The sequence below is a fragment of the Podarcis vaucheri genome (assembly GCF_965113315.1).
Source record: "Podarcis vaucheri genome assembly, chromosome: 4".
Lineage (NCBI taxonomy): Eukaryota > Metazoa > Chordata > Lepidosauria > Squamata > Lacertidae > Podarcis > Podarcis vaucheri.
In genome coordinates, this window is record NC_138762.1 from 11,230,484 (window position 1) to 11,253,733 (window position 23,250).

General features: G+C 49.5%; 1 protein-coding gene across 2 annotated transcripts in view; it reads right to left on the reverse strand.

The window, feature by feature from the left end:
* Window positions 1–23,250, reverse strand: part of PAK1 (p21 (RAC1) activated kinase 1) — a 112,298-nt gene that overhangs the window by 15,730 nt on the left and 73,318 nt on the right. For both annotated transcript variants that reach the window (XM_082219362.1, XM_082219361.1), the window contains 4 exons: window positions 21,370–21,407; window positions 10,897–11,013; window positions 8,779–8,956; window positions 6,623–6,686 (listed from right to left, as the gene is read on the reverse strand). In XM_082219362.1, coding sequence (XP_082075488.1) covers window positions 6,623–6,686; window positions 8,779–8,956; window positions 10,897–11,013; window positions 21,370–21,407 — 397 coding nt within the window. The remainder of the gene's footprint in view (window positions 1–6,622; window positions 6,687–8,778; window positions 8,957–10,896; window positions 11,014–21,369; window positions 21,408–23,250) is intronic.

Genomic DNA, 23,250 nt, shown 5'->3' on the forward strand with positions numbered 1-23,250 from the left:
ATTGGGCATGAGTTGGCTGGACAGGCACAGCCCGACGCTGGCTTGGTACCAGAGGCAGCTGACCTTCGGTTCTTCCTTTTGTGCTGAACACTGCATCATGCCCCAGCAAGAAGGGGAGCAAGAGGAGTCACAGCTGCTGCTCGGCACGCTGCAAGCGATTCCCCACAAGTACGCAGAATTTTTGGAGGTTTTCTGCGAGAAGGAGGCAGACAAGCTACCCCCCCCCACAGACCATATGACTGCAAGATTGACCTGCTGCCGGGGGCGGCGCTGCCCAAAGGGAAGCTGTATTCCATGTCTGAAGACGAACTGCGGGAACTCAAGGAGTTCATTGATCATAATTTGAAACGCGGTTTCATCCGAGAGTCCCAGGCAGCGGGGGGCAGTCCTGTATTCTTTGTGAAGAAGCGAGACACGCCCCAGAAAAGGCTCATGGTGGACTACCGCATTTTGAACAGTGTCACCAAGCCGTCGGACTTCCCCATGCCCCGAATCGACGACCTCCTCGCGAAAGTACGCAAGGGCAGCGTGTTCACCAAGTTGGACCTGCGAGGGGCGTACAACCTGATTCGCATGCGGGAAGGAGATGAGTGGAAGACAGCCATGTTCACACCCCTGGGCACCTACGAATATAGAGTTATGCCTTTTGGATTGCAAAATGGCTCCCACGTTTTTCAAGCTTTCATGCATCACGTGTTGGCGGGGCTCCTCTACAAGACGTGCGTCTGTTTCTTGGATGACATCCTGATCTTTTCGGAATCGCAGCAGGAGCATGACAGACACGTCAGGGAAGTGCTGAGCAGGCTCCAGCAACATAGGCTTTACGCCAAGCTGGAGAAGTGCCAATTCGACGTGACGGAGGTGGATTTCCTGGGATACAGGTTGTCTGACAAGGGGCTCGCCATGGACAGCGCCAAGGTTCGAGCGGTGTTGGATTGGAAAAGCCCACGCAACCGGAAGGAGGTCCAACGATTTGTCGGCTTCGCGAACTTCTATCGCAAGTTCATCAAAGGCTTCGCTATGCAGACTGCAGCCATTACAGACACGCTCAGTTCCAAGAAAAAGAAGTTCATCTGGACAGCGCAGGCGGAGCAGTCCTTTCAGGCACTCAAGCGTCTTTTCGCCTCGGAGGAACAGCTGCTTCATGTCGATCCTAGCAGGCCGATGAGAGTTGAAACAGACGCCTCGGACAGGGCCGTCGGAGCAGTCCTGCTGCAGAAGGACCCGCAGGGGGTTTGGAGGCCCGGAGCGTTTTACTCCAGGAAGCTCAGCAAGTCCGAACAGAATTACACCATCTGGGACAGGGAGTTGCTGGCTATTCATGCAGCGTTCAAAGCATGGAGGCACTTCCTGATTGGAGCCAAGCACACGGTGCAGGTCTGCACGGACCACAAGAATCTGGAGCACTGGCGCACGGCACAGTTCCTGAACCAGAGGCAGATACGTTGGGCTGAGTTCTTTGCGAATTTCGACTTCCGAATAGAGTATGTCCCGGGGGACACCAACATCATGGCGGACGCGCTATCCCGTAAGCCACAGTATCTGGAGGACGCCACGCCAGCGGCCGCCATGCACATCTTCGCGCCAACAGTGTGGGCGTGCGCTGCGGCGACAGTGGACCTGGAGGCGGTGCGACAAGCGTTGCAGAATGACTCTTTCGCGCAAGCAAAGATGGCTGAGATGCGAAGGGGCACGGCAGCGACCAACGGGTTCCAGCTGAGAGATGGATTGCTCATCCGCAAAGGGGCCATCTACGTGCCGGGAGACGAACTTCGCGCCAAGGTACTGCATCAGCTGCACGACGCGCCCACTGCCGGGCACTTTGGCAAGGAGAAGACGGTGGAATTAGTCGCCAGGGATTTCTGGTGGCCCGGAATGAGAGGGGAGGTCGCGGACTACGTGGCGAGGTGCGACACCTGCCAGAGGGCCAAACCAGTGCACAGACCGCCGGCCGGACTGTTGGAACCGCTGCAAACTCCGGTCGAGCCATGGGAGAGAGTCGCCCTGGACTTCGTCACGGATCTGCCCAGCTCGAGGGGCAAGACGGCCGTGCTGGTGGTGGTGGACTTGTTCTCCAAGATGGCGCATTTCATCCCGTGTGCGAAGGTGGCCACGGCGGAACAAACCGCCAAACTGTTCATAGACCACGTGTTCAAGGTTCACGGTCTGCCACGGTCTATTCTGTCCGACCGCGGGCGGCAGTTCATCTCGAACTTCTGGCAGAAGCTGATGGGCTTCCTAAACGTCAAGATCAACCTGGCGTCGGCGAGACACCCGCAGACCAACGGGCAAGCGGAGCGGGTCAATGCCATCATGCAGCAGTACCTGAGATGCTATGCGAATCAACAGCCTGCGACGTGGGTGGATTACCTGCCGCTCGCCGAGTTCGCCTACAACAACACGAAGCACGTGTCCACGGGGGTCACGCCGTTCTTCGCCAACAACGGGAGGCACCCCAGAACCTTCCCGGGACTGGAAAGACTGGTGGAGGGGGAGCCGCAGACAGCGGATGCGTTCGCGTCGGAGTTGCAAGAGGTTCACGATCAGCTGCGGCGGCACCTGGAGCTGGCCAAACACGCATACAAGGTGCAGGCAGACAAACACAGAAGGGTTGGCGAAGAGATCCAGGTGGGAGACTGGGTCTGGTTAGCAGCCCACGCAGTGCCGGCCAGGTCGTTGGCCAAGAAGAAACTAGGGCATAAGCAACTGGGGCCCTACCAAGTCGAAGAGCAGGTCAACCCGGTGGCTTTCAGGCTGGCGCTTCCGGAGGGTTCCAGAATGCATCCGGTGTTCCACAGATCGGTGCTCACTCCCTACAAGGCACCGCACAGGTTTCAGGAACCCGGCACGGCGCCGAGTCCGCTCCGAGAGGGAACCAGGCAACGGGGAGTGGCACAGGAGGCGTGCCTCAACGAAGTCACGGAGATTTTGGACTCCAGATGGGGGGAAGAGGGGGTAGAATACCTTCTCGCTAAGGAGGGTACCCCGGCCAATGCCAACAGCTGGGTGCCGGGCTACGCTCTAGATGAACCTCTGCTCAAGGAAGAGTTTCATGCCCTCTTTCCCCATAGGCCAATGCCGGCGGACTTTTTCGACGACTGGCTTTTCACGCCCACGCTTTCAGCCAGCACGTTCCGGGGGTTCGACTCGGATGAGGAACCGACACGAGACGCCCGTTCCCCGGAGGGGTCACCCTCGGGATCTGCCTCAGAACCCTCGTATTGGTGGGATGATCGACCAGAGGAGCAGTGGCGCAGGAAGTGGCTGGAGGGTCCAGGACGAGCTACGCCTACAGAAGGAAGCGAGGGAGAGACCGACATGGACTTTTTCGGGGACAACCAGGGTCTCGAGCACGGCGGCACGGAGATGGAAGCAGAGGTGACCGTCGTTGACGAGAGCAGGGAGGAAGAACCGGGAGTCTGCGGATGGAGGCCGGCCACGGGAAGCGAACTGTACCCGACATTCGTCCCTTTGACACTGCAGCACCCAGTTCCCGCACCGGAGGGAGGGGAGGGGGGAAGGGGGGGCTTTGAGGGGGGGATGGATGTCAGGGGTTCAGGAGCAGAGGCGAGGGCAAGGGAGGAAACAGAGAGCGAGGGGGAGGAGGCAGAAGAAAGGATGAGTGACGACGACGACCCGAGATCTCCGAGTCTGTCCAGTGAATCAGAAGATTCACAAAGAGGAGCACCAGTGGCAAGGGCAAGGGGGGAGACTAGGGGGACACCCCAGGAAGAAAGAGCCAGAGGGGACTCAGAGGGGAGCAGTTGGAGATCGGGACCTACGTCACCGCCAGAGAGTAGGGAAGAGGAAGAGCGCCTGGGAACTAGCGCTGGCAGCTCACAACAGGAGGGAGGGCACGAGTCAGGAGTGGCCACACCTTCATCGGGGAGCGAAGTGACGGTTAGACGGAAAGTGGAAGGTTGGGCGCGCGCGCCAAGTTCAAATGCACAGGAAGGTGGCGCAGTAGGCAGCCCGGAAAGAGAGCCAGGTCCTAAAGCCCGGCGCAAGGAGACAGGGGAGTCAGGGGGGTCAGCGTCAGAAGAATCCCGGAAGGGAGAGACCCAGGGGGGCAGAGGGACCCAGAGGAGAACGGTCAGGCGGAAAAGGTGGAGCAGGGCTAGGATATTAAGTTGGTGCGCAAGGGGCGGAGACTCAGAAGGAGCTTCGCCGACCTAAGCATAAGGCGTAGGGTTGCACGCAGCAGCTCAAGAATGGAGACTGTAACTCAATAAAGACTTTTAATCAACAACCGCTGGCTAGCGTGATCCTCTGTGAGCTAGGATCTGGAAGTAACCCTGACACACACGTACTCAAGTATATAAATCCCACATCTGAAATAGTACAGGAAAGCAATCCTGAAGCCATCTTGATGCTTCATGACCCCAAATATTTCCTCTGCGGAAGGAAATATTTGGAGAAACCTTTCCCATTATTTCTTTTCACTTACAAATCATACAAATCCTGTCTTAAGGGCATATTTTCTGTATGAATAGGGTAAGGCCTGTGTGACCTACTTACTGTCTCAAAAGAATGGCCAGGCAACCCAGGTAATGCAATCATTAAAACATTATCAGGTCATCTTGACAGACAGGAGAGAAGCTGCCTCTTTCTGTGATGTATAAACGGTGCTTTTTGGGTGGTCTTTAGCTAAGGGGTTGGGCAACACCTAAAATAATTAAAGGTTCCTGTGCACTTTGTTCTTTGTCCTCACCTCCTTGCAAGGGGTGTGTGTGTCTCTGCTGAAACCTAAAAATAAAGATCTGCCTTTCTTCCACTGGATCCTGCCTCCATACATTATTCTCTGACCAATCATGGACTTGTTGTTGTTGTTTAGTCGTGTCCGACTCTTTGTGACCCCATGGACCAGAGCACGCCAAACACTCCTGTCTTCCACTGCCTCCCGCAGTTTGGTCAAACTCATGCTGGTAGCTTCGAGAACACTGTCCAACCATCTCGTCGTCTGTCATCCCCTTCTCCTTGTGCCCTCCATCTTTCCCAACACCAGGGTCTTTTCCAGGGAGTCTTCTCTTCTCATGAGGTGGCCAAAGTATTGGAGCCTCAGCTTCACAATCTGTTCTTCCAGTGAGCACTCAGGGTTGATTTCCTTAAGAATGGAGAGGTTTGATCTTCTTGCAGTCCATGGGACTCTCAAGAGTCTCCTGTAGCACCAGAATTCAAAAGCACCAATTCTTCGGCGATCAGCCTTCTTTATGGTCCAGCTCTCACTTCCATACATCACTACTGGGAAAATCATAGCTTTTACTATACTTTGTTGGCAAGGTGAGGTCTCTGCTTTTTAAGATGCTGTCTAGGTTTGTCATTGCTTTTCTCCCAAGAAGCAAGCGTCTTTTAATTTCATGACTGCTGTCACCATCTGCAGTGATCATGGAGCCCAAGAAAGTAAAATCTCTCACTGCCTCCATTTCTTCCCCTTCTATTTGCCAGGAGGTGATGGGACCAGTGGCCATGATCTTAGTTTTTTTGATGTTGAGCTTCAGACCGTATTTTGTGCACTCCTCTTTCACCCTCATTAAGAAGTTCTTTAATTCCCCCTCACTTTCTGCCATCAAAGTTGTGTCATCTGCATATCTGAGGTTGTTGATATTTCTTCCGGCAATCTTAATTCCGGCTTGGAGGGCTCAGAATCTCTTGGGGAGATGGGCAGCAAAAGCCAACTCCAAATCTTTCTACAACAGCATTAACACACTAAATGATCAATTGATCAATAACACACTAGACTATGGGTGATATCTAACTTTAGGCAACTTCAGAACAGACCCATAGAAATCCATAGACCTAATGGGTCTACACTGTGACCAAGATTTAGTTGTGTATCACCCCGTGAGCTGTCACACAATAATCTGCGTTGCAGGGCACTGCCGTGACTGCAAAATGACATTGATGCTCTAAGAATACCAGGGAAGCTAGTTAAATAACCAGTCGCCCCCAGTAACAGGAACATAGGAAGCTGCCTTATAGAGAATCAGACCATTGCTCCATCTACCTTAGCACTAGACAGCACCTAGACAGCATCTTAAAAAGCAGAGACATCACCTTGCCAACAAAGGTCCGTATAGTTAAAGCCATGGTTTTCCCCGTAGTGATGTATGGAAGTGAGAGCTGGACCACAAAGAAGGCTGATCGCCGAAGAATTGATGCTTTTGAATTATGGTGCTGGAGGAGACTCTTGAGAGTCCCATGGACTGCAAGAAGATCAAACCTCTCCATTCTGAAGGAAATCAGCCCTGAGTGCTCACTGGAAGGACAGATCCTGAAGCTGAGGCTCCAATACTTTGGCCACCTCATAAGAAGAGAAGGCTCCCTGGAAAAGACCCTGATGTTGGGAAAGATGGAGGGCACAAGGAGAAGGGGACGACAGAGGACGAGATGGCTGGACAGTGTTCTCGAAGCAACCAGCATGAGTTTGACCAAACTGCGGGAGGCAGTGGAGGACAGAAGTGCCTGGCATGCTCTTGTCCAGGGGGTCACGAAGAGTCGGACACGACTAAACGACTAAACAACAACAACATCTTAGCACTGTCTGAACGGAGCAATTCCAGATCCATGCTCATTTCATGCTAAAGGCAAAAAAGGTGAAGCAAGCCAGAGACCATATACTAACCCTTGCCCAATCTTCTCAAAACTTGTATATTTCTTCTTGGGGTCACCCACACTCACAATACCTCCTTCAAAAACAAAAAAGGGAAAAGAAGTATTAGGATAACATGAAAGAGCTTTGGAAGGCTGCTCAGCTCTCCTGAACAAATAAATTTAAAAGCAAGCATGACAGAATCTGAGCTGATCAGAGCTCCTTGCAAGACCTCAGACCCCTGGGAATGCAATTAGCTTTGCTAAGCAGATAAACTAAGGACACGTTCACCTGGTGCCATCTCTGTTGCCTCTTAGGCACTGGGCAAAACCATTCCTGTTGTCTTGTGATTTAAAGTTCCCTGGTATTCAGGAATACTGCTTTAGCTGTCAGCTGATACATTAATCAATGTGGTGTTGCTGCTTTCGTCCTTTATATGAGCTGCCTTCAGGGTGCCCGAACATCACAGCGACCGATGCCAACCGACACCGGCACGCTTAGGGATTCGCAGAGTTTTCGCAGCTTGAATGACAGACCTGCAAACCCTAGGCTTCGTCAAAGTCTGCAAATACAGTGGTACCTTGGTTCTCAAACGCCTTGGTACTCAAACAACTTGCAACCCAAACACTGCAAACTCTAAGTGTTCCAATTTGCGGACTTTTTGCAGAAGCCGAATGTGGTCTGTTTTGAGTGTTACGCTTCCGATTTGAGTGCCGCACTTCCGTTTTGAGGGTTACGCTGAGGTCTGTCTGTTTTTGCTATTTATTTTGCGTTTTTGCGGATCTTTTTTGTTTTTGTGACTGTGACTGTGTGGAACCCAGTTCAGCTACTGACTGATTGATTGATTGTGTGACCGCAGTACATTGTTTATTGCTTTCATTTTATGGATCAATGGTCTCGTTTGATAATGAAATTCATGTTAAAGGTAAAGGGGGCCCCTGATCATTAGGTCCAGTTGTGGCCAACTCTGGGGTTGCAGCGCTTTACTGGCCGAGGGAGCCAGCATACAACTTCCGGGTCATGTGGCCAGCATGACTAAGCTGCTTCTGGCGAACCAGAGCAGCGCACGGAAACACCGTTTACCTTCCCGCCAGAGCGGTACCTATTTATCTACTTGCACTTTGATGTGCTTTCAAACTACTAGGTGGGCAGGAGCAGGGACCGAACAACGGGAGCTCACCCCATCACGGGGATTCGAACCGCCGACCTTCTGATCGGCAAGTCCTAGGCTCTGTGGTTTAACCCACAGCGCCTCCCGCTTAAAATTCATGTTCAGTTGCTGTTTTAGGGGTCTTTTTTGAAAGTCTGGAACGGATTCATCCATTTTGCATTACTTTCTATGGGAAAGCGTGCCTTGGTTTTGGAACGCTTTGGTTTTGGAACAGACTTCCGGAACGGATTAAGTTTGAGAACCATGGTTCCACTGTACTTCTCTCTTGCGCATGGGCGTGAATGCATTTTGGCATCATAAGGAACAGTGCTCACTGTCCGGACATCTGAAATAGAGGGAATGTCGTGTGAAGGACAGGTCTACCAGCAGGCTAAACAGAATGCCCAGGTTGGGTCATAGCATGCTTTCCAAAATATATAGCTTCAAGGAGTGGGGTGTGGGTCAGAGGACAGGCAGCAATGAGAAGGCTGTTGCATTCACACACGACCAGAATGCTTTCTCGAAGCGCCCGGTTCGCCACTTTTGGAAAACACGATGGCTTTGTTCCCATCCAAGAGGGCTGCTCTTGCATTCGAAATGTTTTTGCATTCCCCAGCAAGGCTAGAATACAGCCTCACACATCCCAGGGTTTTGAAACTGAAAGGCGTTTCTAGGGTAGCTCTGACATTCACACCTAACACAGAAACACACACACAGAGAGAGCATCTCTCCTCCTTTGCAGAAGCTGAACCCAGCAGCTGACACCACTGTGAGAGGATTCAGAAAGCTGGGGTTTTTTGAAGAACGAAAACATCTCTTCAGTGTCGTGAAAGTGCTAAATTTTGCACAAGGTGGAGCCTGGGGAGAATGTGTGTGTGTTGTGTGTGTGTGTGTGTGTGTGTGTGTGTGTGTGTGTGTCAGAGATAGAGAGAGAAGAGTGCAGTTGTGAAGTGGCGACAACCTCACAGTGTGAGGTGACCTGAAATATATCCATTTCCCTGAGGTTCCATTTGAAAAACCCAGCAGTGAGAAGACGTACTTAATTTCTCCAAGATTTCCTCGTCTGTCATTTTGGGTTTCTTTTTCTGCTTCTCCGTACTCCTCGCCAACGTGTCTGGAGGGGTCGTGCTGTTTTCGGAAGGCGATGGGATCGGAGAGGTGGCCACGTCTCGGGTCGGGGCTGGAGGAAGGGGTTCGATCACCGACCGGGTGTATATCTGCGGGGAGGGGGGGTAGAATATATATGTAAATAAAGGTAAAGGGACCCCTGACCATTAGGTCCAGTCGTGGCCGACTCTGGGGTTGCAGCGCTCATCTCGCTTTACTAGCTGAGGGAGCCGGCGTACAGCTTCTGGGTCATGTGGCCATCATGACTAAGCCGCTTCTGGCGAACCAGAGCAGCGCACGGAAACGCCGTTTACCTTCCCGCCAGAGTGGTACCTATTTATCTACTTGCACTTTGACGTGCTTTTGAACTGCTATGTTGGCAGGAGCAGGGACCGGGCAACGGGAGCTCACCCCATCGTGGGGATTCGAACCGCCGACCTTCTGATCAGCAAGCCCTAGGCTCTGTGGTTTAACCCACAGCGCCACCCATGTCCCATATATGTGAATAGTTCTGAGGTAAATCAAACACCACCAACGGCTAAAAAGGAGGTTCTTGCTTAGTCCCAAACTCCCTGAGATTCACCCCTGCAGTACACAGTGCTGCAGCCCTGTGAAAAGTGACTGCAAAACTGGTGGCCAAAACTGCAAATCCAGTGGGTGGGTGTTTAAAAGAGTTGGCCTAAAAAGGCATGGCCAAATTTGGCCCTCTAGCTGTTTTGGGACTACAGTTCCCATCATCCCTGACCACTGGTCCTGTTAGCTAGGGATGATGGGAGTTGTAGTCCCAAAACAGCTGGAGGGCCAAGTTTGGCCATGCCTGGCCTAATAGGTCTGCAAAAACGGCTGCAAAAAATCTGTGTGGGAAAGGAGATTAACACAGATTTTGGGATCTGCTGGGAAGAGCCTCTAGGCTATTGAAAATGGCTTGATTAGCAAGGAGGTGTGGTTAGGAGTGACATCTAGGCGATGACTACTTTAAATCTGCAAAGGGAGATTCGCACTGAAAACAGCAATGAATTTACAAGCTGCAGTTGCAATTCAGCTGGCTGAGAATGTGAATGCCTGGCTTCCTAAAATGGAGCCTCTTTCTAGGCCCAAACTGAGCCTCCCTTCTCATGCTACCATAGCAAAAGCTGAGATTTTTTCCTAAAGGAGACTTTCTTAACAACGTGCTTTATGTTGTGATACTGTGAGAGCACGGAATAGAGAACTGAGTGCAAAATCCCAGCTCCGTTCTGAAAAAGAAAAATACAAGCTTTTTATTGTTGGGGAGAGATCCTTAAAGCATCTGTAGAATCAGAGAGTCAGCTGAATGGTGCCTCCCTTTTTTGAGGGAAGGTTTCAATGCCCTGCCTTAAAATGCAAAAGTATATTTGCTCAATTTGCACCTTTATATACAGGTCACAGAACTCAGCGGTGACTTAGGAGAGGCGGATGTTGTTCTGAATCTGGGGCAATGATAGTCCAGACTGTTGCTTTCATACCCTGCTAGAATAAGTGTCTAGAGCAGCCTTTCTCAACCTGTGGGTCCCCAGATGTTGTTGGACTACAACTCCCATCATCCCTAGCTAGCAAGGCCAGAGCTCAGGGATGATGGGAGTTGTAGTCCAACAACATCTGGGGATCCACAGGTTGAGCACCGCTGGTCTAGAGTTTCTCAAACTTGGGTTTCCGGCTGTTGGACTACAACTCCCATTATCCCTAGCTAGCAGGACCAGTGGTCAGGGACGATGGGAATTGTAGTCCAAAAACAGCTGGAGACCCAAGTTTGAGACATCTGGCTATCCAGCGACTGAATAACATAATTCTGCACTTTTAAGCAATGGAGCAGGGCTTCAGGAATGGAGCTGGGCAGAGTTCAAATCCCTACTCATAATTTATATAATAATATTTTTTTTATTATTGTGGTTACGTTCATGCAATGGATAGGGGCCTGCCCTTCACCCAGACGACATGATACTTGTGGGGCAGAAGACACCCGAATCAATTCTCCGAAGGCCCAAAGCCTTTACTCAAGAGGGAGCCCAGCCGCTTTGAGACTTCGACTTACGGACTTCGTGTGCTCGGGCCGGGGAGCGATGACCGGGGGAGGGGCAGCCTCGTCTTCATCATCTTCGTCCTCCGACACAGGGGGGACGGCGGGGGTCTCAGATACCGCCTTCACATTCTGCATGGAAAGGAGAGGCGCTTAGGAGGCAGGGAAATGAAACCACAGCAAGCTCTCAATTCACGCACATTTACCGTATTTTTCGCTCTATAGGACGCACTTTTCCCACTCCAAAAATTAAGGGGAAACGTGTGTGCGTCCTATGGAGCGAATGCAGGCTCCTTGCTCTGTGCTCCGAAGGCTTTGGGTTCCTTTAGCTGAAGCCGGGAGAGCAAGACTCCTCCTCTCACTTTGCAGCCTAACCCTCCTCCAGCTTCGTTTGAAGGGGTGCTGCGCAGTTCTCCCTCTCTTCGCAGGAGAGGCGACGCGCAGAGAGGGAGAACTGCGCAGTGCCCCTTCAGCCACGCGCCTGCCTGGAAGCTGGAGGAGGAACAGAAGGGTCTCCTCTTCTCCACTCGCTGTCTTGGCTTGTGCCATGGCCGTGCGCAACCCCTCCAGCAGGGAGAGGTTGCGCGGGGCTAAAGAGGAAGCCAAAACAGCGAGCAGGATCCATCCACCTCCATCGTTCTACCCGGACACTGAGGTCCAGCACCGAGGGCCTTTTGGTTGTTCCCTCACGGCGAGAAGCCAAGTTACAGGGAACCAGGCAGAGGGCCTTCTCGGTAGTGGCGCCTCCCTGTGGAACACCCTCCCACCAGATGTCAAAGAGAACAACAACTACCAGACTTTTAGAAGACATCTGAAGGCAGCCCAGTTTAGGGAAGCTTTTAATGTTTGGTGTATCACGGTATTTTAATATTCTTTTGGAAGCCGCCCAGAGTGGCTGGGGAAACCCAGCCAGATGGGCGGGGTATAAATAATAAATAATAATAATAATAATAATAATAATAATAATAATTATTATTATTACTCTTCTCCACTCGCTGTCTTGGCTTGTGCCATGGCCGTGCACAACTGCGGGGCTAAAGAGGAAGCCAAAACAGCGAGCGGGATCCATCCCACTCGCTGTCTTGGCTTGTGCCATAGCCGTGCGCAACCCCTTCGGCGGGGAGAGGTTGTGCGCAGCCTGTACGCTGCTCTTTGGGGATGGGGGGAAATAAGAATTTTTTTCTCTAAAAACTAGGTGCGCCCTATGGTCCGGTGCGCCCTATGGAGCAAAAAATACAGTAACTTGTGCGCCTTGAGTTTCACACACTTGGCAAAACAAATTTAAGAATATTATAAAAGGGACAGGCATCTGGGGGGAAAAGACTTCGGCAATCCCACCCACCGTTGAACCTAATGTGTTTGGATTAGACGCAATTTTTGCTGCAGGCACGATCCCCAGAACCTATATGTAAGTTGTGGGCATAGTGTATCTGGATGGAAATGTATAGCAGGCCATGAGTTGAAGAAAATGTTTAAATTAACATTTGTAAAAAAAAAAGCAGCATTTTGGGTTAGGGATTGTAGGAAAAGACCTGCCAGGGAAAATCAAGAACATATTTATGTATGCGACAACAGTCTTAATAGCACGAGGATGGAAGAATGAAGAAACCCCGACAAAAGAACAGTGGCAAGAGAAATTGATGGACTATGCGGAACTGGCAAAACTGACGTACAAACTGCGTGATAAGGTCAACTGTTTTGCCAAGGAAAGCCAAACTTTCCTCCTAATCTGTTTTTCTCCTGCTGGCAAATTCAGCCGGCCTGTTTTCTTTCTTCCTCATAAAAAGAAGACACTTTTAAAAAAAGAAAGGAGGTGGGGGGGAGACTGCGGATCTTGAAGGAAGTAATGTTTAGAATCATAGAATTGGAAGGGAACACGAGGGTCATCTAGTCCACCCCCTGAAATGCAGGAATCTTTCGCCCAACGTGGGATTCGAACCCACAACCCTTAGATTAAGAGAACTGGGCTCTACCGACGATGTCACAAAAGCTAATGTATTTCAGGTCAATTTACTAGATCATGGGTGGGGGACGTTCCTGAGCCCGAGGGCCACATTCTCTATTGGGAAGCCTTTCGGGGGCCGCATGCCAATGGTGGGCGGGGCCAGAGGGAAAACATGGGCGGGACTATGGATGTCATTTCGTACAGCTGGCTGCATTCCAGGCAGGCAGAAGTCAGAGATCCACAGAGGCAAGCAAGCAAGCCGGAAGCATTATCAGCATAGTTGACAAGAGAACAGGATGGTCCATTGAAAGGGGTCTGGGTTCGAGAGACGGCGCATTGTGCTGCACAGCTGCAGTTTGCCCACCCACACGTAGATGGTAGGAAAGTACAGTGCTAATGTTGCAGATTTGCATCCTATAAGGTAAAAAGGTAAAGGACCCCTGGATAGTGAAGTCCAGCCAAACATGACTATGGGGTTGTGGCGCTCATCTCGCTTTCAGGCCGAGGGAGCCGGTGTTTGTCCGCAGACAGCTTTCCCGGTCATGTGGCTAGCAGGACTAAACCACTTCTGGCGCAACGGGACACCGTGACAGAAACCAGAGCTCACGGAAACGCCGTTTACCTTCCTGCCACCTTGGTACCTATTTATCTACTGGCACTGGTGTGCTTTCGAACTGCTAGGTTGGCAGGGGCTGGGATAGAGAACTGCCAATCTTCTGATCAGCAAGCCCAAGAGGCTCAGTGGTTTAGACCACAGCGCCACCTGCGTCCCTATCCCATCCTATCCTATCCTATCAGGTGGTCAAAGCTCAAGGCGCCTTGGTGGAATGCAACACAGAAATCTTTCAGGTAACTCATATGAATCTAAGCATGGGTGATTCAAGAATTATCTTAAAAGAGGCCGTCACCTAGAATGGACTGAGCAAAGAAGATACTCACGCTTAATATTTTGGTGGCAGCGAAGGTGGCCTTGGAAAAAAGGGACAGTATCTGTGTCTTCTATAAAGAATCACAGAACCGTGGATTGGGAAGGGACCCCGAGGGTCATCTAGTCCAACCCCCCTGCAGTGCAGGAATTTCGACTAAAGCAACCATGACAGATGGCCACCCAACCTCTGCTTAAAAACCTCCAAGGAAGGAGAGTACACAACATCCCAAGGGAGTCCGTTCCACAAGGAATGACTTTTGGCAGCTCGTGAAACTGCATGTATGGATAAGGGTGTAAATTGGGCATATTAAAGAAAGAGACATGCTTTTGAATTCTGGTGCTGGAGGAGACTCTTGAGAGTCCCTTGGACTGCAAGAAGATCAAACCTCTCCATTCTGAAGGAAATCAGCCCTGAGCGCTCACTGGAAGGACAGATCCTGAAGCTGAGGCTCCAATACTTTGGCCACCTCATGAGAAGAGAAGACTCCCTGGAAAAGACCCTGATGTTGGGAAAGATGGAGGGCACAAGGAGAAGGGGACAGAGGATGAGATGGCTGGACAGTGTTCTCGAAGCTACCAGCATGAGTTTGACCAAACTGCGGGAGGCAGTGGAAGACAGGAGTGCCTGGCGTGCTCTGGTCCAGGGGGTCACAAAGAGTTGGACATGACTAAACAACTAAACAACAACAACAAAGAAAGATACACGTCAGCCAATTAAATTATTCAAAGAGAAGGCAATCGTTTGCGATGTTTTGTAATCAGACCCATGCTTCCAAAAGGCTTAACTTTTCCCTAACTTCAGGTGGTTATTATAATTTATAAACAGCCATTTATTTTTAAAATGGAAGCGCTGGGGGCGAGGGCAGGGAAGAGACCGTTTGCCACCGCCGCGCTTGAGAGCGAAGCGATTTCCCCTAGACTCGCTCTTTAGAAAAACCACCAAACGACATCAAAGGCAGTTCGTTGGCACAGCAACGTGCTCTTGCCATGCTAACGAAGGACACTTTGGCCGACGGCCCACGCCAACTGCTTTGATTGCTCCGGTTATCAAAACGCTCGCTGGGCACTTTCTCGCTCGCTCTCCCCGGACTTCTTTTGTTCGTGAAGCGCTGCTGTCTCACCTGCTCGGTAATAAGAACGCCACATGCCTTTTGTACCTAAGAAATAAAACGCATCCCAGTAGTGATGTATGGAAGTGAGAGCTGGACCACTTCCATTGCCGAAGAATTGATGCTTCTGAATTATGGAGCTGGAGTAGACTCTTGAGAGTCCCATGGACGGCAAGAAGATCAAACCTCTCCATTCTGAAGGAAATCAGCCCTGAGTGCTCACTGGAAGGACAGATCCTGAAGCTGAGGCTCCAGTACTTTGGCCACCTCATGAGAAGAGAAGACTCCCTGGAAAAGACCCTGATGCTGGGAAAGATGGAGGGCACAAGGAGAAGGGGACGACAGAGGACGAGATGGTGGGACAGTGTTCTCGAAGCTACAAGCATGAGTTTGACCAAACTGCGGGAGGCAGTGGAAGACAGGAGTGCCTGGCGTGCTCTGGTCCAGGGGGTCACGAAGAGTCGGACACAACTAAACGACTAAACAACAATAAAACGCTTATTCTTTTAGATGGGCCAGGTGGAAGGAGGGCACCTCCACTGAAGTCTTGAAAAGAGTTTGGAAGGTGGCAGAAAGTGCCTGGGCAAATTCTCACTCCCGCCTGCTTCTGGAGAAAACTGGTGGGCAATCACTCATTTCTGGAACACTTGGGGAAGACAGGGAGAAGTTAAAACTTCCCTCAGTCCCTGATAAACCCACATTTTTAAGGAGGGCTTTGATCCTATATCTCTGCTGCCTTGCAGGATATCGTAGAATCATGGAATTGTACAGTCGGAAGGGACCCTGAGGTTCATCTAGTCGAGGGGTTAGCAAACCTTTTCAGCAGGGAGCCAGTCCACCGTCCCTCAGACCTTGTGGGGGGGCCGGACTATATATTTGGGGGGGGGGATGAACGAATTCCTATGCCCCACAAATAGCCCAGAGATGCATTTTAAATAAAAGGACACATTCTACTCATGTAAAAACACGCTGATTCCTGGCCCGTCTGTGGGACAGATTGAGATTGGGCGATTGGGCCGGATTGGGCTAGATCCGGCCCCTGGGCCTTAGTTTGCCTACCCATGATCTATTCCAACCTCCTGGAGTGTGGGAATCGCAACTAAATCACTGGTGACAGATGGCCAGCCAACCTCTGCTTAAAAAGCTCCGCGGAAGGAGAGTCCACAACAATATCTTTGGCAGAAGAAAAATGAGCACGATCTCTCCAAAGTGAGAAAGCTAGATGAATGTGTAGGTGTTAAATACAGATGTCAAATTTTATTCGTTCTTTGGAAAAGATGGTTTTAATGCAATTATATCATGCCTGCTATTTTTCCTGCGCTTGTTTTCGATTTCAACTCGAGTGTGTGTGTGTGTGTTTGTTTTTTTTTCCTTTCTTCCGGCAAGACCAGAACAACTACCACAGTAGCAAAACTAGATCACCTTCCCAATTTGCAAAAACAGTTTTTCCAGCCCTGCCGGTTCTCCCTGACTTCAGATTCATTTCACATCCCCTCTGCCCTTAGGCCTCACCTGAACTTTTTAAAAGGGAAAGCAAACCTCCTGAGCTGCTGTCATTCACAGCGGCTGAAAACAGGCCAAAATTCCACAGGTGAAGCGTGCCCCTGCCTGGAAGCTCAGTGCTTTATTGACCTGTGGAGTTTCTGCCTGCCGTCCAGCTGCTGGAGGCACTAACACTTAACAATCAATAAGGAAAGCCTTGTTGGATCAGTCCAAAGGCCCAGTTAGACCAGCATCCTTCTCTCACGATGGCCACAGGTAGGACCTGGCACAACAAAACTCTCCCCCATTTGTTGTGCAGGTGAGATTGAGGTTTCAAATCCCCGCTGAGCAATGAATAAAAGAAGCGGTCCTTATAGCAGCTCGGTCTAAGGAGTCACCGGCACGAAATGTTTAAAGCAGTATCTCCGCGCTGTAAAGATTCATGGCTTGCCCCCTTCCAAAAGCATCCTGGGAACTGAACTTTGTGAAGGGTGGGGACGTTGGATGGAAAATAAGCGGTGTTGGTAAAAAGACTAATAAGAATATGTAAATATAGACTGATAATGAGGGGAAATGTATTTTTAATATAGGTTGAGATGCTGAGTAAGGTTAAGTGATAGAGGGTAAGGATTTGCTGAACTAAATATCTGAATTGGAATACAAAAAGGGAGGTGTGAGGAGGTCAAGAAACTAGTGAACAAAGTATAGGATATGAAAATACTAATCTTTTTTCTGTTTTGTTTTTTGGTGTTCTTTATTCTTTTTCTTCTATTCTGTTAACTGTTTTTTCGTTGTGTACCTTTATGTGGTTTGCTTTGTATTTTCCTATTTTTGTAGGTTTTTTTGGCTTTTGTATTTTATTTTTAAATTTTGAAGCTATTAATTGTTCAATAAATATTACTTTTTTAAAAAATGAACTTTGTTAAGGGTGCTGAAAGTCCTTCACGGACCCCCTACTCCTCTCGCGCCGCTACAATTCAGCTGCATATTCCTGCATTGAAGGGGGTTGGACTAGATAATCCTCAGGGTCCCTTCCCACTCTACAATTCTATGATTCCCAATATAATAATAATAATAATAATAATAATAATAATAATAATAATAAATTGGACCCTTGTACCTACGGGACCGCCTCTCCCGGTATGCTCCACAGAGAACCTTAAAGTACATAAATAGCAACACCCTAGAGGTCCCAGGCCCTAAGGAAGTCATATTAGCCTCAACCAGAGCCAGGGCCTTTTCAACACTGGCTCCGGCCTGGTGGAACGCTCTGTCTCATGAGACCAGGGCCCTGCGGGATCTGATTTCTTTCTGCAGGGCCTGTAAGACAGAGTTGTTCTGCCTGGCCTTTGGCTTGGAATCAATTTGACTCCCTCCCCCTCTTTCTTTTTTCCTCCTGTGATGAGACTGCATTTTATTGTTGTATTTAGTCTTGTTTATAAATAAAATTATTATTAATAATAATAATATTAATAATAGCCCGCCTATCCAGCTCGGTTTCCCCAGCCACTCTGGGGCGGCTTACAGCACATAAAAAATTGTAAAACATTGGATATTTTTTTTAAAAAATTCCCAATACGGGGCTGACTTCAGATTTCTTCTAAAAGCCAGGTGATTGTTTATTTCCTTGACATCGGATGGAAGGGAGTTCCACAGAGTGGTTTAACCTAAGGTTACCAGATTTTTTTCAATGAATCTGGGGACACTTCTCAACTTCCTGCTAAATAGATGGATTTTGTCAGGGGACTGATTTGTAAATCCGGGAAACGGGGACGTCCGGTAACCTGAGTTTAACCATCAAATCCTTCCTCCCCAGCAACTCTGGGAATTGTAGCTCTGCGAGGGGAAAAGGGGACGTCCTTGCAACGCTCTGCACCCATAACAAACTACAGTTCCCAGGATTCTTTTGGGGGGAGCCACGACTGGTATGAGACTGCTATAAATGTGCAGAGCAGACGGTGGCAATCATCTACTCCAGTTTTCCAAGTTCCAAGGCAGACACCTTTCCCAGGAACCGCTGTGTGTGGAAATGACAGAGATTCAACTTCCGGCCTTCTGCATTCAGAACGCCTGTTCCTGCTTAAGCCTGTCTCGTTCGCCTAAGCCCCTTAGCCTGTCTCTTAGCCAATAATAATAATAATAATAATAATAATAATAATAATAATTTATTATTTATACCCCACCCATCTGGCTGAGTTTCCCCAGCCACTCCGGGCGGCTCCCAATCAAATGTTAAAAACAGTACTGTATTAAATATTAAAAACTTCCCTAAACAGGGCTGCCTTCAGATGTCTTTTAAAGATAGGATAGCTGCTTATTTCCTTCACATCTGATGGGAGGGTGTTCCACAGGGCGGGTGCCATTACCGAGAAGGCCCTCTGTCTGGTTCCCTGTAACCTCACTTCTCGCAATGAGGGAACCGCCAAAAGGCCCTCGGCGCTGGATCTCGGTGTCCGGGCTGAACAATGGGGGTGGAGACGCTCCTTCAGGTATACTGGGCCGAGGCCGTTTAGGGCTTTAAAGGACAGCACCAACACTTTGAATTGTGCTTGGATACATACTGGGAGCCAACGTAGATCTTTCAGGACCAGTGTTATGTGGTCCCGGCAACCACTCCCAGTTACCAGTCTAGCTGCCGCATTCTGGATTAATTGCAGTTTCCGGGTCACCTTCAAAGGTAGCCCCACGTAGAGTGCATTGCAGTAGTCCAAGCGGGAGATAACCAGAGCATGCACCACTCTGGCAAGACGGTCCATGGGCAGATAGGGTCTCAGCTTGCGTACCAGGTGGAGCTGGTAAACAGCTGCCCTGGACACAGAATTGACCGCCTCCATGGACAGCTGTGAGTCCAGAATGACTCCCAGGCTGCGCACCTGATCCTTCAGGGACACAGTTACCCCATTCAGGACCAGGGAGTCCTCCACACCCGCTCGCCTCCTGTCCCCCCAAAACAGTACTTCTGTCAGGATTCAACCTCAATCTGTTAGCCGTCATCCATCCTCCAACTGCCTCCAGTGAGCGTAAGTGAGCAAACTGGCCGAAATAGAAGGCGGGTATACTATGGCCACCATTGGGGTAGCACAGAAAAGGTATCTGAAAGGAGATTACCCATTTACTTGCACATCTGCCACGGTGGGATGGGAGAGGTGGAGGCTGGAAAACGAAGATGTGAAGCAGGGATGGGGAGCCTATTTCTCTCCACCTGTTCTCGGGCCCCAAAGGCCACCAGCCCCAGAGATGATGGGAGCCACAACTTGAGTGCCACAGGCCCCCATCCCTGATGCAACACCACCTATCACAATGCTCTCTTTATGCCAGTGACATCGGAGGGGCCTAATCTCACACAAACTGGGAAGCAGGGCAACAGATAATAGAAAACCCCAAATACCGTATTTTTCACTCTATAAGACGCACCTAGTTTTCAGGGGAGAAAAACAAGAAATAAGAAGCCTAATGAGCGAAGAGGGATTGCTCCTCCCTCTTCACTAAGGAGGCTTTGTGGGGCTATCCCTGGAGCCAGGACAGCAAGCGGGATCGGTGCTTACTCTCCTGGCTTCAGCGAAAGCAAGCCTCCTGGCTTTCCGCCGACCTCCCGCTCTTTAAAGGGAGCGCGGCTCTTGGGGGCTTTCCTGGGAGGTGGAGGAAGGGACAGAGCCACGCGCTCTGTCCCTTCCCCCACCTCCCGCAAAAGCCAGGGATAGCTGCGCAAAGCCTCCACAGATCAGTGGGATGAAGGCTCCCCACTGCCCTGCGGAGGCTCCGCGCAACTAAGCCAGAAGCTAGAACAGCAAGAGGGAGCGTTGCACAGCGCTCCCTCTCGCTGTTCTGGCTTCTGGGATAGCCCACGAAGCCTGCATTCGCTCCATAAGATGCACACACATTTCCCCTTACTATTTAGGAGGGGGAAAGTGTGTCTTATAGAGCGAAAAATACGGTACCTATCACCCTCTTCCCTTCAGAACAGGACATAAAGTCTTCTCACACATTCGGCTGAAAGACATCAAGTATCTGGAGATGGCGTTTATAAGTGGTCCATGTTTCACAAGGATACAGTAAGGTTGGTAGCACAATAGCTTTGTAAACAAGCATTTTGGTTTCCCTGCAAACGTCATGGTCCTCAAACACTCTGCACTTCAACCGGGAGAAAATTGAAAGATTCCATAAATGGTCTCCCAAAAATTCTACATATCAATTGGGAAGACAGGCGAACTAATGCCAGTGTACTAGAAAAAGCAAAGATCACCCATGCTGAAGCAATGATTCTTCAACATCAACTTCGTTGTACTGGTCATGTTGTGCTGATGCCTGATGATCGTCGTACAAAGCAACTACTCTATTCCAAACTTAAAAATGGAAAGTGTAATGCTGGTGGTCAACAAAAGAGGTTTAAACGCTGTCTCAAGGCAAATCTATTAAAAAATGAAGTATAAACACCGATAACTGGGAAACACTGGCTTGCAAATGTTCCAGTTGGAGAGCAGCCTTTACCAAAGGTGTCATGGACTTTGAAGACGCACAAACTCAGGACAAAAGGGAGAAATGTGCTAAGAGGAGGACACACTTGGCAAACCCTCAGCGTGATCAACTCCCACCCAGAAACCTATGTCCCCACTGTGGAAGGACATGTGGATCCAGAATTGGCCTCCACAGTCACTTACGGACTCATTGTTAAAACCATGTTTATGGAAGACAAACTTACTCGGCTATGAGGGATCGCCAAAGAAGAAGAAGAAAATTTGGTGTAGTGATGGGGGTAATGGGGAACCTGCGGCTTCCTAGATGTTGCCATGCTACCTGGGGCACATGCAAACTGGAGTCCCTCAATATTGAAAGCGTCACACAGGTTCTGCGTTCCAAGTGATGACGATAGGGCTTGGCAGCGCCCAACAACCAACAGATTATCAGGTGCTTAGGAACCGCTGAGCAAGGTGGTTTTGCAGACCCCAGATTCCCCACCCCTGAGTTAGGGACATATCAGCCTCCTGGTTTTAGCGCTGACTCTGCCTGCCTGAAATTAGACTTACCAGCGTGTTGGAGGAGTTATAGTCTTCTGCAGATTTATCTGGAAGGGGACAGAAAAACAGAACATCTTTCAGATTCCCTAAACATGAAATCAAATTAAAACCAAAAGCAATCCAGAACAAACCACTGAAGACCAATTCTCTAAAATCACCAACAGAAAAGGCAAAGAGACGAAATTTGCAGAGCCATTCGTTTCAGAACAACCTTTCCTCCATAAGAACTTTGTAACCAAGAGCTAGTGCTGGAGTTTGCTTTCTTCCTCCTCCCTCCCAATCCCTTTTCCTTTTGTGCTGTTTCTTTTCCAATTTAAGGCCGAAGGCATCTTAGAACTGACCACTGCAAACTGATCTGGCTGAAGAATGGGGTAAAAATACTTTAAATTAATAAGGGTTACACACTTTTAGTCCCCCCGTCCAAGACTTCTCAGGATGAGAGGCTTAAACGTCACATTAATGGAAAAGATAAAGGGACCCCTGATCATTAGGTCCAGTTGTGGCCGACTCTGGGGTTGCGGCGCTCACCTCGCTTTATTGGCTGAGGGAGCCGGCGTACAGCTTCCGGGTCGTGTGGCCAGCATGACTAAGCTGCTTCTGGCGAACCAGAGCAGCACACGGAAACGCCGTTTACCTTCCTGCCACAGTGGTACCTATTTATCTACTTGCACTTTGACGTACTTTCAAACTGCTAGGTGGGCAGGAGCTGGGACCGAGCAACGGGAGCTCACTCCATCATGGGGATTCGAACCACCAACCTTCTGATTGGCAAGCCCTAGGCTCTGTGGTTTAACCCACAGTGCCACCAGTGTCCCTAAACGTCACATTGAGGAAGGGAAAAACACACCTGCTTCAATCACCAAGAGCACCTACTATCTCATTTTTAATCACTTAAAACGTTCAAAAACCAAAGTGTGACTTCTGAAGCCTGAGCAGAAGCCATGGAAGCCCTGTTGGACATTCGGTTTCCAAAAGAACGTTCGAAAACCGGAACACTCACTTCCATGTTGCGTTCATTTGGGAGCTGAAAAGTCCAAGAACGAGGCTGTTTGAAAACCAAGGTATGACTGTACTGTTGAATTTACCTTAATCCCACTAACACACACACACACATATATATAACACCACCAGAACATCCAGCAGGTCGGTTTGTAGCCAGGATATGTGCAAATTCTCTTGGCGTCTCAAAAAAAAAAACCAAATACCTCACAGGCAAGCCAAGTAAAAGCTGACCAAGCGCACCTGACTACCTGTGCAAGGAAGGTGAAATATACTCGGAGTTGAGAGTGGATTTCATGCTCTTTATTCAGCTCATAGTGGTGAGGAGGAATGGAAGTTCCCCCACAATATCTGCTATATATACAGTTACAGATGGGTAGCCGTGTTGGTCTGCCATAGTCAAAATAAAAAAAATTCCTTCCTGTAGCACCTCTTAGTTGGTCTTTAAGGTGCTACAGGAAGGAATTGCTATATATACATTATTTACACAATGGGCTGCACGTGATTGGCTAATTCCGGGATTCTCCTGTTGGCCAATCAGGTTGTGGATTCACTTCCACCTGGAGCTGGATTGGGTGGCTCCTGCGGACCAATCATACTACTGCATTGTTCTAGGACCAATCAGACTGCTGCATTGTGAATCCTATTGTTTTAGGGCCAATCATACTACTGCATTGTTCTAGGACCAATCAGACTGCTGCATTCTGAATCCTATTGTTCTAGGACCAATCAGACTGCTGCATTCTGAATCCTATTGTTCTAGGACCAATCCGACTGCTGCATTCTGAATCCTATTGTTCTAGGACCAATCAGACTGCTGCATTCTGAATCCTATTGTTCTAGGACCAATCAGACTGCTGCATTTTAGCTCCTATTCAACTCAGTACATAA